General features: G+C 40.7%; 1 protein-coding gene across 1 annotated transcript in view; it reads right to left on the reverse strand.

Annotated features, from left to right (window-relative positions):
• Nucleotides 1–16,881, reverse strand: part of LOC109895575 (MAM domain-containing glycosylphosphatidylinositol anchor protein 1) — a 410,076-nt gene that overhangs the window by 143,072 nt on the left and 250,123 nt on the right. The window contains exon 7 of the mRNA XM_031830541.1: nt 11,222–11,491. Within this exon, the coding sequence (XP_031686401.1) occupies nt 11,222–11,491 (270 nt within the window). The remainder of the gene's footprint in view (nt 1–11,221; nt 11,492–16,881) is intronic.

The following is a 16,881-nucleotide window of genomic DNA, read 5'->3' on the forward strand; positions in this document are numbered from 1 at the left end:
ATCGCAGCAAAAGGTGGCGCTACAAAGTATTAACTTAAGGGGGCTGAATAATTTTGCACGCCCAATTTTTCTGTTTTTGATTTGTTAAAAAACGTTTGAAATATCCAATAAATGTCGTTCCACTTCATAATTGTGTCCCACTTGTTGTTGAATCTTCACAAAAAAATACAGTTTTATATCTTTATGTTTGAAGCCTGAAATGTGGCAAAAGGTCGCAAAGTTCAAGGGGGCCGAATACTTTCGCAAGGCACTGTATCAACATAATTTTCTTTCCTCATGATGCCATACATTCGTGAAGTGCACCAGTCCCTCCTGCAGCAAAGCACCCCCACAACGTGATGCTGCCACCCCCGTGCTTCACAGTTGGGATGGTGTTCTTTGGCCTGCAATCCTCCCCCATTTCCCTCCAAAAATAACGATGGTCATTATAGCCCAAAAGTTATATTTTTGTTTCATCAGACCAGAGGATATTTCTCAAAAAAATACGATCTTGTCCCCATGTGCAGTTGCAAACCATAGTCTGGCTTTTTATGGTGTTTTGGAGTAGTGGCTTCTTCCTTGCTGAGCGGCCTTTCAGATTATTTTGTGTGATACAGTGATTTATAAGTGAAATAATCTGTCTGTAAACAATTGTTGGAAAAATTACTTGTGTCATGCACAAAGTAGATGTCCTAACCTACTTGCCAAATCTATAGTTTGTTAAACCTTTTAAGGCTAGGGGGAAGTATTCGGAAGTTTGGATGACTGAGGTGCCCAAAGTAAACTGCCTGTTACTCAGGCCCAGAAGCTAGGATATGCATACACATAATATTGGATAGAAAACACTCTAAAGTTTCTAAAACTGTTAAAATAATGTCTGTGAGTATAACATAACTGATTTGGCAAGCAAAACCCAGAGGAGAATCCATCCAGGATTTTTTGTTGTTGTTGAGGTAATTGGACTATCCAATGATTTTCTATGGGAAAGCCTAATTATTAGGACCCAGATTGCAGTTCCTATGGCTTCCACTAGATGTCAACAGTCTTAAGAAATTGTTCAATGTTTTTTTTTTTATGTATTCGTATTCTTTCTAAGTGTCACTCAGAAGGACTATAGTCTTTTGGTGGGCTTGAATGGGTGCGCACTCCTCTTTGTTTTTCTCCGGTATTGAAAACAGTTTATTCTGTCTTTTATTGTATTGATTATTTCATATTAGGGTACCTGAGGTTGGATTAGAAATGTTGTTTGAAATGTTTGGACCAAGTTTACAGGTAACTTTTTAGATTCCTTTGTAGGCATGTTGGGCGAGATGGAACAGCTGTATTTCTGAATCAAACGTGCCAAATAAACTGAAATTTTTGGGATATAAAGAAGGATGTTATCTAAAAAAAGGAAAATTTGTTATGTAACTGGGACCCTTGTGATTGCAACCAGATGAATATCTTCAAAGGTAAGGGATTTATTTTATCGCTATTTCTGACTTTCGCTTGTTTGGAAAATGTTTTTAATGCTTTTGTATTTGGGCCGCTGTCCTCAGATAATCGCATGGAATGCTTTCACCATAAAGCCTTTTTGAAATCTGACAAAGCGGGTGGATTAACAAGATGTTACATTTTAAATCATGTAAGACACTTGTGTTTTCATGAATGTTTAATATTACGAATGTACTATTTTTGATATTCGCGCTCTGCAATTTCACCGGATGTTGTCGAGGTGGGTCGCTAGCGGCACGTATAGCACAAAGAGGTTTTAGCAATACATTTGTGGACTGGTTGAAAAACGAGTTAACGATTCCAACCTAAGTATATGTAAACTTCCGTCTTCAACTGTATATTAAGATCCTTAAATGTGAGCTCTTGCATAGCATGACAAGAATGCGTTACAGAGGGTTGCCAGTTGATGTACGACACTACCTGGCATCCATGTTGGGAGTCCACCGCATGAATTATTTCGACAACAACATACCAAAAAAATATTACCTGCAATCATGATAGACTCAAGAACTCAATAAAAGTGAAGAGAACTAAGAACAATGTTATTCAATGCTAATGTTATCCAACAAAAGCTAGCTAGAGCAAATGTCAATTTCCCCCCAAAAAACAAAGTTTTCATCTTTCGAGATTCTAGTCATGAAATCTATGCAGCCTACTCAATCACTTTTTTATAGCTACTGTTTACAGGCCTCCTGGGCCATATACAGCATTCCTTACTGAGTTCCCTGAATTCCTATCAGACCTTGTAGACATGGCAGATAATATTCCAATTTTTGGTGATTCACATGGAAAAGTCCACAGACCCACTCCAAAAGGCTTGCGGAGCCATCATCGACTCGAGTGGGTTTTATCCAACATGTCTCTGGACCTACTCACTGTCACAGTCATACTCTGGACCTAGTTTTGTTCATGGAACGAATGTTGTGGATCTTAATGTTTTTCCTCATAATCCTGGACTATTGGACCACCATTTTATTACAAATAATCTGCTCAGACCCCAACCAAGGATCATCAAAAGTCATGCTATAAATTCTTGGAGAACCCAAAGATTCCTAGATGCCCTTCCAGACTCCATCCGCCTACCCAAGGACGTCAGAGTACAGAAATCAGTTAACCACCTAACAGAGGAACTCAATATAACCTTGCGCAATACCCTAGATGCAGTCATACCGCTAAAAACCAAAACGAATAACATAAGAAACTAGCTCCCTGGTATACAGAAAATACACAAGCTCTGAGGTCTGTAGCAGTTTGGGTCTAGAGTGTCTCCCCCTTTGAAGAGGGGGATGACCGTGTCAGCTTTCCAATCTTTGGGAATCTCAGACGATACAAAAGAGAGTTTGAACTGGCTAGTAATAGGGGTTGCAACAATTTCGGGCAGATAATTTTAGAAAGACAGGGTCCAGATTGTCTAGCCCGGCTGATTTGTAGGGGTCCAGATTTTGCAGCTCTTTCAGAACATCATCTATCTGGATTTGGGTGAAGGAGAAATGGGGAGGCTTGTGCGAGTTGCTGTGGGGGGTGCCGGGCAGTTGACCGGGGTAGGGGTAGGCAGGTGGAAAGCCTGGCAAGCTGTAGAAAAATGCTTATTGAAATTCTCAATAATAGTGGATTTATCGGTGGTGACAGTCTTTCCTAGCCTCAGTGCAGTGGGCAGCTGGGAGGAAGTGCTCTTATTCTCCATGGACAACAGTACACATTGATGTTGTAGCTCCGGGCCACCATACCTGATTCAACTCATTGAGGGTCTGATGATTAGTTGACAAGTTGAATCAAGTGTGCTTGTATGGGGCTACACTAAGAATGTGAACTGATGGGGTTCCTCGAGGACTGGAGTTGGGAACCACTGCCTACATCCTACATCGTGCGCCATCGTGAGCCATCGTGCATTCATTTATTTTGTCCCCCCACACCAAACGTGATTACGACACGCAGGTTAAAATATCAAAACAAACTCTGAACATTACAGCCAAGAGGCATTACATTAATTTGGGGACAGGTCGAAAAGCGTTTAAACATGTATGGCAATTTAGCTAGCCATCTTGCACATGCAAGCTAATTTGTCCTATTTAACTAGCTTGCTGTTGCTAGCTAATTTGTCCTGGGATATAAACATTGAGTTGTTATTTTACCTGAAATGCACAAAGTCCTCTACTCTGACAATTAATCCACATATAAAACTGTCAACCGAATCGTTTCTAGTCATCTCTCCTCCTTCCAGGCTTTTTCATCTTTGAACTTATATGGTGACTGCCATCTAAACTTGCATAGTATTACCACGATGACCGGCAAAACAGTTCATCTTTCAATCACCAATGTTGGTGTAACCAATGAGGAGGAGATGGGAGAGGCAGGACTTGCAGCGCAATCTGTATCAGAAATAGGAATGACTTCTATTTTAGCCGTTGGCAACGCAGACGCTCGATGGCGTGCAGTGTGGGTGCAATAATTGAATAACATAGATTTCTAAATTTATCTTGCAACACTCAAGCATGCGACATGTCCGGTCTGGTCAGCATGTAACTCACATATTTTTATTTTTTTATTTTTTACATATTGTTGAGGTACATGTTCTCAATTTAAAACAACACCAGTAGACTGTGTATGATATTACATTTTTTTGTGCAAATCCAACCCTTGTGATCTAGGTGGTGAAATGTCTGGAAGCAGTTGATGATGGGATCTTTAGCTTCAAACATATACACAACTACTACTACCAAGTTCAATGCCAAATACTTTTCTCCCACAAGGTCTGAGTGGCACTTGGAGGTTCCACTGTGATAATAAAGATGGCTTGCCCAAGACTACCAACACAATGACATTGTTTGTGCTAAATGTGTTTAAATTGTAAAATAAAGTAAGAATAGTTAGGCTATATAAATACATTTTATTCAATAGGGCAAGGCAAAGTGTAAGATTCTGCTTTTCTTAGATATTTTCTTAGTTCTGCTTTTCTTTTCCTAGTCAACCTTGTGTTCTTTTTCTTTGTGTTCTGGAACGTAGCCCTGTCTTCCATTTTTGTTCATTGATTTCACCTTTGTTCATTTCTCAGCTGGTCTCATAAGCTCCCTATTTAGTTCAGTTTTTCTGTTTTGTATGGTTGTGAAGTATCGTTTGATTTTGACAGCCTCCCTGTGTTTGACCATTGCCTGCATGTGACAAAAAAATCCTGCTTTCTGCGAAGGCTTAATAAATCTGCAGAGCTCTGCGCGTGAATCTACACCTTTTTCTCACTGAGTATTCATTAGACAGTATCACTCACTAGTTTTAGGCACCAGCTGTCAGAGCAGAGCACACAGATCACTGCACCTGTACATATCCCATCTGTAAATAACCCATCCAATTACATCATCCCCATACTGTATTTATTTAACTTGCTCCTTTGCACCCCACTATCTCTACTTGCACATTCATCTTCTGCACACCTATCACTCCAGTGTTTAGTTGGTATATTATAGTTACTTTACCACCATGGACAATTGATTGCCTTTACCTCCCTTATCTTACCTCATTTGCACACACTGTATATAGACATTTTCTAATGTATTATTGACTGTATGTTTTGTTTATTCCATGTGTAACTCTGTGTTGTTGTATGTGTCGAACTGCTTTGTTTATCTTGGCCAGGTCGTAGTTGTAAATGAAAACTTGTTCTCAACTATCCTACCTGGTTAAACAAAATGGTGTGACTTTTAATAAGGGATAGGCGTTCCGTCAACGGGATTTTAGAAAATTTTAGAAAAAAAAATGTTGGTACATATAAGTGTCTTATATCGGCTAAAAGCTTAAATTATTGTTCATTTCACCTTGTGTGACAGCAAGTCTTTTCCTCTTGGACAAAAATTATAAGAATATAGAGCGTTATGAAGTTATGAAAACTGGGTTTTTTGCAAATGTTGAATTTATAATATGGCTACTAATACTGGAAAAGCTAAGTCAAAGTCCAAGTACAGATTTGACTATATTCTTGCAGAAAAATGTAATGTGAATGTAAATGTCTCCTTCACGATTTGCCCAAATTTACCTGGGTGACTTCACACTAAATGTCATATAGTTTGCTCATACTTCAAGTTATCCGTTTGCTTCTATCTTGTGGACACCATCGGAATTACAACCAGAGTAATGGCTAGATGTGGGACCTTTCTGTTGCATTTCAAAGATGATGGTAGAATAAAAAATAGTTATTTTTTCTTTGTATTTTCTTCTACCAGGTCTATTGTTTTATGTACTCCTACATTCAATTCACATTTCCACAAACTTCAAAGTCTTTCCTTTCAAATGGTACCATGAATATGCATATCCTTGCTTCAGGGCCTGAGCTACAGGCAGTTAGATTTGGATATGTAATTTTAGGTGAAAATTGAAAAAAAGGGGTCATATGCAAACAGGGTTTCACAGATCTCTGTATCTGAGGACAGAAAACATAAAAAGAAGCAGGCTGCATTATACTCTAATTAGACAGCATTGAATATTAAATCAAATCAAATTTGTCACATGCTTACAAGTCCATATTATGGCAAGAACAACTCAAATTAGCAAAGAGAAACGACTGTCCATCATTACTTTAACCTGTCTAGGACTGGAACCCCGTTGCGCTAGCGGAACCCCTCGCCAACAGCCAATGAAATTGCAGTGCGTCAAATTCAATCAACAGAAATCTCATAATTCAAATTTCTCAAACATACAAGTATTAGACACCATTTAAAGTTAACATTCTCCTTAATCCAACCACAGAAGTTGACAGATCGGCGGTACCGACTTCAGACGAGTCCTGTGACTCTAGTGGGGATTGTAGAGCAAAACGGAGAACACCATCGTGTGAGTCTCATCCTTCCATAGAGGGGTAAAGGCCAAACCGTTCGGATGCTACAGATTTTCGCAATGTCTCATGGTCTGACAAACACTGCTGTAGCTCTGCCACTTTCCACCACAGATGCAGAAGGCCGACATCAGCGGATGCGGTGGATTAAGATGCAGCCCATACAAGATGACTTGTAATGTTCTTCATATAACTTCAACACAATTATATTTCCATGTCATGTGCTTCCACTAACTTCTCTTCTTCTTTGGATCATAATGGTGGTGTACAGACCAATATTAGGTGCATTACCACCAACTACCGGGCTGGATTTCCCTGGAGACTATGGACATGTTCTAAATTCTGTTCTCTAGTCTACATGAGTGGAGGAAATAAATGTGTGCTGCGTGTATTTCAGTTTGTTCTGGACGGGCTTTAAGTAAACTGGGGAGGTTGAAGTTTATTCCCATGGATGTGATTTTCTTCTGAGTGTCTGCCTTTGATGTTAGTATGCATGACAGTGAAGGAGGCCATCATCTGTGGTTTCTGCAGCTGGACAGTTGGGACATGAACCTGTGTTGTGTTTTCCTAGAGAATGATGGACTTTGGGTGAATGAAATGTTAATTACCTTCCTTTTCCCCCATTCTGTCCATTCCTTTTGCAATTTGTGGGGTATTTCAGCTAGCAACCAGACAGATCACAACACTGGACTCTGAACTTCCCTTCCCATTTTTTGTCTTAATGCATTCTCTATGTTTCTCTATGTATACTCTTACACAAATTATATGATTGCTTCATTCTTGTCACATATTACCTTCTGCTATTTATTAATCTGCTTGCATATTGGAATAAATTATGTCTTACAAACTGTCTAAATCATCGAGTTAAACTATACTGAGTATACAAAATATTAAGAACACCTGCTCTTTCCATGACAGACTGACCAGATGAATCCATGTAAAAGCTATAATCCCCTGTTGAATTCATATCCCCTGTTGACTCCACTTTAATCAGTGTAGATGAAGGGGAGGAGGCAGGTTAAAGATTGTTAAGCCTTGAGACAATCGAGATATGAATTGTGTACGGGTTCCAGAGGGTGAATAGGCAAGAAAAACCAGGGTATGGTAGTAGGTGCCAGGCGCACTGGTTGGTGTCAAGAACTGCAACACTGCTGGGGTTTTCATGCTCAATTTCGTGTGTGTATCAAAAATACCGCCCCCCCCCCCCCCTCCCAGAGGTCATCCAGCCAACATGACACAAATGTGGGAAGCATTGGAGTCAACATGGGCCAGCATCCCTGTGTAACGCTTTTGACACCTTGTGGAGTCCATGCCCTGACAAATTGAGGCTATTCTTAGGGCACGACTAAATATTAGGAAGATGATCCTAATGTTTGGTATACTCCGTGTCTATCTTCTTCCAGTAGAGTCAGGTAGGAGCTCCAAAGGGTATGTAGGGAGGGTCATCATTTTTTATGTATTTTTAATCACGGGAACTATCATGTGTTGTGCTGCAACTGCTACTACCGTGGTAATCACCCTGCAACTCTTACTGCCAAGGTGAATGCTCATGTTAATTCATGATTTAGCTTATGTCCCTGTATCATTTGCACATTATTGGCATGATGCTTGTATCGCTGGCAGAGCACACGTTGAGATTGTCGTGCTATATTTCCTAATGCTTTGTTGTTTCACTATTGCCCCTTCAATGCCTGGCCTGAGCCTCCCAAAACACTTTGGATGTCTGGGCACTTGCTTGTAGTGTGCTTTATTCTATTGTTGTAAACATGTGTTTGCACACAAACCCTGTAGCTCAACCTTAGTTTTACAGTCATCCATAGCTGTCATGCACATAAAACATCTAGGTTAGGCAATATCTTAGGTGTCCTATATTTAAGGATAGTAGTAAGCCTAGTTACGCGTGCATATCATTCATGCTTGTACATTGTGTGTATGCAAAGTGTCTATAAACCGCTCACTCTGATATAGTCATTTTATAATGCTGTGGGTCATGTGAGCTTTCTGCACAGTAGCTGAGCGTAGCTCATATCTGACACTATCATGTTGGCAAAATGCTTTGGTCCGCTATGTGCACCGTTCAGCAGGAGAGCAGCATGATATCTTGTGCTAATTGGATGGTGTCTGTCGCTGGCTGACATTATTACTGGGTCGCTTCTAATCAGAGTTGTCTCGAATAAGCTCTCTCAAACAGAACGTTTCATTAAAGGTGATAAAACGCTTGATTGCCAACTGCTGATCACCATATGGTGTTTAACAAGCCATCAGCATGCTAGGTAATGCTAGTATCAACAGCCATCCAACACAGCTGGAAGCTATAGCTAGCCTTGTTTGGTCATTGCACCACAATATAGGGTCAGCTTCCCCACTAAGGTCCAGGGTGAGAACTTGAAATTTGAGGAAAATGGTTTTGGGTTAAGGTTAGGGTTAGGGCTATCAGCTGTACTGTGAATATGCTATACGTAGCCACCATTGGTTGCTGTTTTGGGGTTTTGTTAGTATATTGTATGTCGTTTTATGCTTTTTGATGATAATGTATGTTATGGCTGGGCTGTGCTGTGCTGCTGTGAACCAGTCTGATGTCTGCTCTTCTCTCTGTATAATGTGTTATGTTTATATAACCAGGAATGCTTTTCTATTCCACATCAGTCTGGCAAATGCAACCTTCCTTATCAATGGCCCGATGGCAGGCTTTCAGTTCATCTTGTCTCAGGACTCTTCGGTTTGTAGTCTGCTCAGGAATCCACCTGACTACCTATTCTTCATGGCCTACAGAGCAGCGACCAACTTTCATATCAAAGAGTATGTTTCCTCTCTCAGTTGTACAAGTTGTAGTTTCACGCTAAAGCAATGGTATACAATAGAGCCCTTAGTATCACAATACTCGATACTAAAATGATACATATTATCGAAAGTCAGAATAACACTAGGTTTTTTAAACAATGTGTTGATAACTGGTAGGACAACTAAAATAACAAATATAATACATTCTATTCTATAGTATATTACATTTATTTAACAAAATAAAACACTATATTTAATTACAGAAGAACATCCTAACCCTTCCTTGTGCAAAACCATATCTGACACATCCGATCATACAAAATAATTGTACAATTGCGGTTAATTTGCTCATCTACGGCCAAAATATTGGGTCAAATGACATTCATTAGACATAGGATTCATTATTCATTACAGCTTAACCATTTAATGTATTAACTGAATAGTTTAGTTCGAAAACTTAAAGAACACTCTGAAGTTCCTTTTTTGAAGCTTCTATATTACAATGGTCTACACACCATATAAATACAATTGGATTTTAGACAGCATACTACAATTCCCATTTCAACACCCAGGGTGCAATCCTCTGTCCGGGGCTGCTAGGTGTCTAGTGGTTACTGCTAGCAAGTACAGCCCTGACAAATGCGAAGTAGTCTAAATATATGACTTTTGGTTTGTAATCACACTATAATTATAATGCTCACTCGCAAAATGTATTAGAATTTAGTTGCTAGTAGAATAACGTACAATGCAAATGTCATGGGTGAAATACTTTTTTTAATGTTGTTTTGGAACTAAAACCCCCTTGCATAATGTAACACCTTTTTCTTACTTGTATTCCCATAGTTCACTTCGTTAGAAGAAGCCATGCTGTCGGCATTTTCTCTATCCTCTCGCTTGCTTCTCAAAAGTGGCTTGCGCTGTGTCAGCTGCATGCACAAGTAGCCTGGCTGGCTTACTACTGCCCCATTGAAGATTTAGAATGACACACTCGATCCTATCAATCCATATATGACGTGAGACACATTTGACAGAAGTACCGAAAGTAACAAAAATTCTAGTACCTAACCTTTTTTTCGTGTTCTAGTATCGAAAAAGTACTGATGTTTCAGCATTAGATGAGTAGCTTATTTTTAATTTACCAAGATGGCAAGTTCATCTTGCCTCAGCGAGGTCACTGGGCAGTGAGTAACATGAGAAATAAGCCTACTCTTGGTTTTCTGAGAAGCTGTCTCAGTATGGCGTGCCTTAACAAATTTCATATTACAGTGAGCTCCAAAAGTATTGGGACACTGACACACATTGTGTTGTTTTTGCTCTGTAGTCCAGCACTTTGGATTTGAAAATATATAATTACTATGAGGGTAAAGTGCAGAATGTCAGCTTTAATTTGAGGGTAATTTCATAAACTGTTTTGAAATTCCATCACTTTTTGGGACAAATACACTTCTATGTGGATTAAAGTAGTGCAAAGTGAAGTATTTGGTCCTATATTCATAGCATGCAATGACTACATCAACCATTTGTCTCTTTTCGTTTGTGAGTTATTTTACATGAATATTACCAAATTTTTATACCCAAGTGAAACAGGAAGCCATGGAAGGCCACAATATAGTTCCTTAAAATTAGATTAACTTTTGTTTTCAAGTAGAATGTTAATGCAGATTTTATTTAGTTTGATTTTATTTATAAGGATCTTTTGGGGTGGAAATCATTTTGACACCTATCTTTTAAAGAAAACAAATACAAATATTATAAAAAAATGTTTGCATAAAATATATCAATGGTGCTAGTAATTTTGAGTGTGACTATCAATGACTGTACCAAAGATGGTGTATATCTCAGACGAACAACTTTTTTTCAAGGTTCCTGTCTGTGTAAGTGGGCGTTCCCTTTCTCGCATGAGCTCACGGTTCCTCCATAATATCTGGCATGCTCACTTGAGAGAACAGCTGGCTCTAGTCTACTTATTGTTCCCTCCCCACTCGCCCCACCTGCCCTGAGCAGAAATATTTGCCAGTGAGATGTCTCGCTATGCGGCAATAAGTAGACCAGAGTGGCCCCGCCCAGATCAGAAAAAATTGGAAAGCCAGATGTCCCCGTTTCTTTTCCATCTCTGACTGTATATCAAATAGACACACACACACTCACTTCGGACGAGGAGGTTGACGTTCCTCTTGGCCGGGTTCCCCACGTTGTTGACCGCTGTGCAGTTGTAGAAGCCCGAGTCGGCGGGCGTGACCGAGCGCAGTGTCAGAGTCCCATTCCTTACCAACGAGTTTCTCGGCAATGGGTTGGGGTAGCGCGACCAGGTGACAGTGGGCTTAGGGAATCCGGCGGTCACCTCACACGACAGGGTCACGTCTTTCCCGGGGTCCACCACCAAGGTCTCGTTGACCGACAGCCGTAGAGCAGGGGGAGCTGAGGGGAGAGGAGGGTGAGAAGAGTGGAAAAGGTGTGAGTTTGTCATTTTTTAAATATGCATCCGGTGAGTTGTCTACGTTGTTGTTAGGATGTTGGCTAGTTGACAGACAGCCAGAGAGCAGGGGAACTCAGGAGAAGAGGGGGAGATGAGGTGTTAGTGTGTACATTGCCAGTAGCTAGTTCTTGTTCCGTTTTGACTTCTCACACATGCGAGTGGACACACTGATAGTGATAACACACAGATTCACGCACACACACATACACACACAGATCTGCCTTCCAGGCAAGTTCTACTCTAAACCCAGAGCTGTGTAGACATTAGCTGTAGCTTATATCTTTAGCTCTGTGTCAATCTTTAACCACATTCATTAACGACTCCATTACAACTACCTCTCCAGGAGTACCCAAACAACTAGACACGCTTTTAGATGGCTTCGGGCTAAATCAATATCATTTTTCAGAAGGTAATATTGTAGCAGTGGGCTCACTTCACAATTTGACTGTGTGGACAACTAAATAGCAGCCTGTCGATGTTCCCTTGAGCAAGGCACTTAACCCTAATTGCTCCTGTACTGTAAGTTGCTCTGGATAAGAGTGTACGCTAAATGACTAAAATGCAAATGCATGGTATCTGAAAGGGCTTCGAAGATACAGTTGACTCATTGGATCTATCTGTATTGATTTGGAAAGCAAGCTCTATTAAATGACACCTCTACCTCTTATTTATATTGATCTAGAGACAGACGGAAAGAATGTGTGCATCTCATTTAGTCACTTTAACAGGCATTCATTTAGAATAGATTTGTGTCCTCTTGGTCGCTTTATAGTTATACTCTCCTTAGAGCATTAGTCGGGAATACTTTAAATTAAGTTGCTCCTAAACCTTTGTAGTACAACTAGTAACATAATTGTATTAACATTTGTAGTACTTTAGTAGCAGCAACCTCTTAAGGATCACACCTGCTTTTTCTATTTTTGCCTAAAATGACATATCCAAATCTAACTGCCTGTAGCTCAGGACCTGAAGAAAGGATATGCATATATAACACATTAGATCTGGTAAAAGATAATACATTCGTAAAAAAATAATGTTTTCATCATCTTTGAAATGAGGGGTCCCGTAGAGGCTAATTGCAAATTAATTGCATGCTAAGACAAGTTTCACGGCAGACATTGTGACAGCCATGCCAAGTGGCAAGCTACCAAAACTAGCACAAAGTCAAGTTTTCTTGTTTCATAGCTGTCCTTTAAAAAAAAGAGTAGAATGACCTGAAATACAGCATGGCGAGAACATCGAAGAGGGCAAAAAAACTCCAGAACACCAGACAGAGATCGATAGCAGCTCAACACATTGGAAATACAGAGGGCAAAGCTGGGAAGAGTGGAACAAAATACTATAGAGCAGACAAAGGAGGAAAAAACTGGTAAGTCCAAAGGGACATTAATCATCAAAGTTGTCGTTTTGACAGAACACACACAGACCTAGCCGTCGGACTTAAGGTGGAAAGAATGGCTGTGGACGGCTTTTCAGTCAGGCCATGGAGTCACACATCCCTAGTGGGCAGAACTTGTTTGCTGTGGAGTATAGTAGTGCATACAGAAAGTGTGTTAATACTTGATGGTATGCCAAGGGCCTCCCGGGTGGCGCAGTGGTTAAAGGCGCTGTACTGCAGCGCCAGCTGTGCCACCAGAGACTCTGGGTTTGCGCCCAGGCTCTGTCGTAAACGGCCCTCGACCGGGAGGTCCGTGGATGCGACGCACAATTGGCATAGCGTCGTCCGGGCTAGGGAGGGCTTGGCCGGTAGGGATATCCTTGTCTCATCGCGCACCAGAGACACCCGTGGCAGGCCGGGCACAGTGCGCGCTAACCAAGGTTGCCAGGTGCACGTGTTTCCTCCAACACATTGGTGTGGCTGGCTTCCGGTTGGATGCGCGCTGTGTTAAGAAGCAGTGCGGCTTGGTTGGGTGGTGTATCGGAGGACACATGACTTTCAACCTTCGTCTCTCCCGAGCCTGTACGGGAGTTGTAGCGATGAGACAAGATAGTAGCTACTAACAATTGGATACTACGAAATTGGGGAGAAAAATGGGGTAAAAAATAAATAAAATACTTGTTGGTATGAATAAAATGTAGGACATATTATGGAGGTTGTTATGAATGATACTGCAATACGGTCCTGACTTGTTTCATGAAGGCGTTATGAATGCCCTATGCATACCACCATGAAGTAAAGTATTACAGATATATTTTGTGTATGGAGGGGGAACATTGTGTATGTTCACATTTGCCATGCTTCCAGGAATAACAAGAGTCAAAAGGTTAACCACATTTTAAAAAACAAAAAACAATAATGGTGTCAGAGACAATCAGTAAGGCTACCAAAGTTGATTATTGAGAAATTCTATGGAAATGTCAGTATGTGGCAGGAGTTTTGGAGCCAGTATCAGACTGCTATTCACAAAATGATTCACTGTGCAATAAAGAGAAGTTTACCTACCGGGAAACGTATCTCACTGGACCAGCTGCAAAGGCAGTAGCAGGACTGATGTTAGCAGGCAGTAACTATGATGATGCAATCGCTCTGCTCAAGAGCAGCAAACCTTTTACAATTCACAAAAAATACAAAAGGTTGGTAGATTTTAGATACCAGCCAAACTTTGGGAGAGTGCAATAGCTTTTATTTGATCACGTTTTTAAATTAGCAACTTTATGTGTCCACTTTTTGGATATAAGACTATTCTTCTATACACATTCATGTTTAATCTGCAGACTCCAGTCAAACGTAGTGCACTATATAGGGAACAGGGTGCTATTTGGTACGCCAATAGTTTACTGTGTTGTAACTTTAATGAGTTACAGAGTTAATTGTTTACCATTAATTAATTGAGCTGTATCTAAAGACATTTTCTTTTACAATTATTTACAAATGTAAGAGTAATTGTATTAGAATTCACACGAAGGAGATTGAGAGTGTACATACTTCTGTTGTATTTGATTACGCTATTGAATGCAAGTACCAGAATGCCTTATGACAGGAAGTAAAAAAAACGTGAACGAGCCCAGTGACAAGTTATATTCCCTGACTTCCGAACCAACTTTCTTTTATTGTTTTGTAGAATCTAAAGTGGTCAAATGTAACGTGAACAAGTATTATTACTAAAAATAAGCTTTCATCTCACAACCAACGTCCCGTCCCGAGTCATCACTTTGAAGATAGTTATTCTACATTTTTGGTGCCGAAACCCGGGAGTATGAGCTGCGACGAAGATCAGAGGGATGAATTGGCTGAAATGTCTGAGGAGGAACGTCGGCATGAAGCAGAAAGACTGCAACGAAAGCGGGGTACCATCCAAGGTGCCACAACACAGACTTTTGAATAAAATTGACGTGTAAATAAACCAGTCAAGTCCGGATACCGATCACTTTAGTACATTGTTGGAATTGCTGTTAGCTAAGGAGGACAGCTTGTTTGAGAAAATGAGAAGAAAATAAGGACCTCAATCCATTACCAGCACAGGTGAGTGATGCTAACTCAGACAGATCTCAGAGACAATCAGTAAGGCTACCAAAGTTGATTATTGAGAAATTCTATGGAGATGTCAGTATGTGGCAAGAGTTTTGGAGCCAGTATCAGACTGTTATTCACAAAATGATTCACTGTGCAATAAAGAGAAGTTTACCTACTGGGAAACGGATCTCACTGGACCAGCTGCAAAGGCAGTAGCAAGACTGATGTTAACAGACAGTAACTATGATGATGCAATCGCTCTGCTCAAGAGCAGATTTGGAAGGAAAGATCTTGTGATTAGTGCTCACATGTCAAAGCTGCTGAATCTCACTCCCGTGAAGATATCCTCTGACCTAAGTGCCTTGAGGCAGCTATATGATGAATGTGAAATTCAGGTTAGGAGCTTGGAATCGCTGGGTGTAGTGTCAGAAACCTATGGAAGTCTACTACGCCCAATCTTACTGCAGATGATTCCAGAGGACATAGCTCTTGACTATATTCGTCAGAGGGGAGTAGATGATGAATGGAAAATGTCTGAGATCATCAGTTTCCTACAGAAGGAGGTTCAGAGCAGGGAGCGAGCACTACAAATGACAAGATCATGAAACGAACAGAAAGAGAGCAAACCATGGAACAAGTCATGCTCCTCCGATGAAATGAAAACAGAAAGACCCAACATGCCATCTGCTGCGGCACAACACTGTCTATTCTGTGACAGTGCAGACCACAAATCAGAAAACTACCCTGACCACAATATTTCTGCACGCAAAGAGAAATGAAAGAAAATGGAAAGATGCTTTGTATGTTTAGGACAGAAACACATTGCAAAATTATGTAAAGTCAAAGACATGTCATGTGCAACATGTGGAAGCAGACATCAAATTGCTGTGTGTACCGGTAAGAGGAGTGCGATGCGAGATCCTACTGTTTCTGCAGATGATGATGTTTCCTCAGTTATTCCCCATTCAGTGAAGATGAAACCAGATTAACAGAACACTGTGTTGCTATAAACGACAAAGGCATGGGTAAGAAGGCCCATCGGGCAGGAAGATAGCTCGTTGCTTTTTAGATGGAGGCAGTCAGAAGTTTCATACATGAAAACCTTCTGAAGGGCCTGAAGCTACCAGTAATCAGACAAGAGGCACTCACTCTTCACACGTTTGGCTCCTCTGCTCCAGCAACATCCCAACGCAACACAGTGAAAGTCATCTTGGAGAATGTCTGGGACAAACAGCAGAGAATTGAAATAGAGGCAATTGAAACCTCACAAGTGTGCACAGCTGTGATGAAGGTTCCTAGTGAGCAGATTCAACATTAGCTTTATAGAAAGGGACTGCAGATCGCAAACTTTCCGGGAGATGACAATGATATTGAACTTTCTGTCCTGAAAGGAGCAGACTACTACCGGCAGATAGTATCAGGCCGAGTGGAGCGACTGACAGAGATACTGGTAGAGAGAGAGAGCACCATTGAATCGTTGTTGCAGGAACCAGTGTCCATGTCAAGTGTCGCTGAGGCAACATGCATGTTCACCTGACATGATGAAGACACACTAGTCTCCAAACAACTGCATGCATTCTGGGAGCTTGAGTCTCTGGGTATCACAAGTGAGAAAACACAAAACAAAGAGGAAAATTAGGCTCTACAGAGGTTCAAGAGAACAACCACCTTCAAAGATGAACATGGCAACTCCATGCGGAGTTGCCATGGAAATGAGAAATGCCAGAAATCCAAGACAACTGCAGAATTGCAGAAATGGTTTGAAGGACTGAAGAAAAGACTGAAGAAGGATGTGACGTTGTACAGCAGATACAATGAAGTAATAGAGGACTACTTACAACAGGATATGGGAGAGGACATGCCCAAGGACAACGCATC

Source organism: Oncorhynchus kisutch, linkage group LG8, assembly GCF_002021735.2.
Source record: "Oncorhynchus kisutch isolate 150728-3 linkage group LG8, Okis_V2, whole genome shotgun sequence".
Taxonomy (NCBI): Eukaryota; Metazoa; Chordata; class Actinopteri; order Salmoniformes; family Salmonidae; genus Oncorhynchus; species Oncorhynchus kisutch.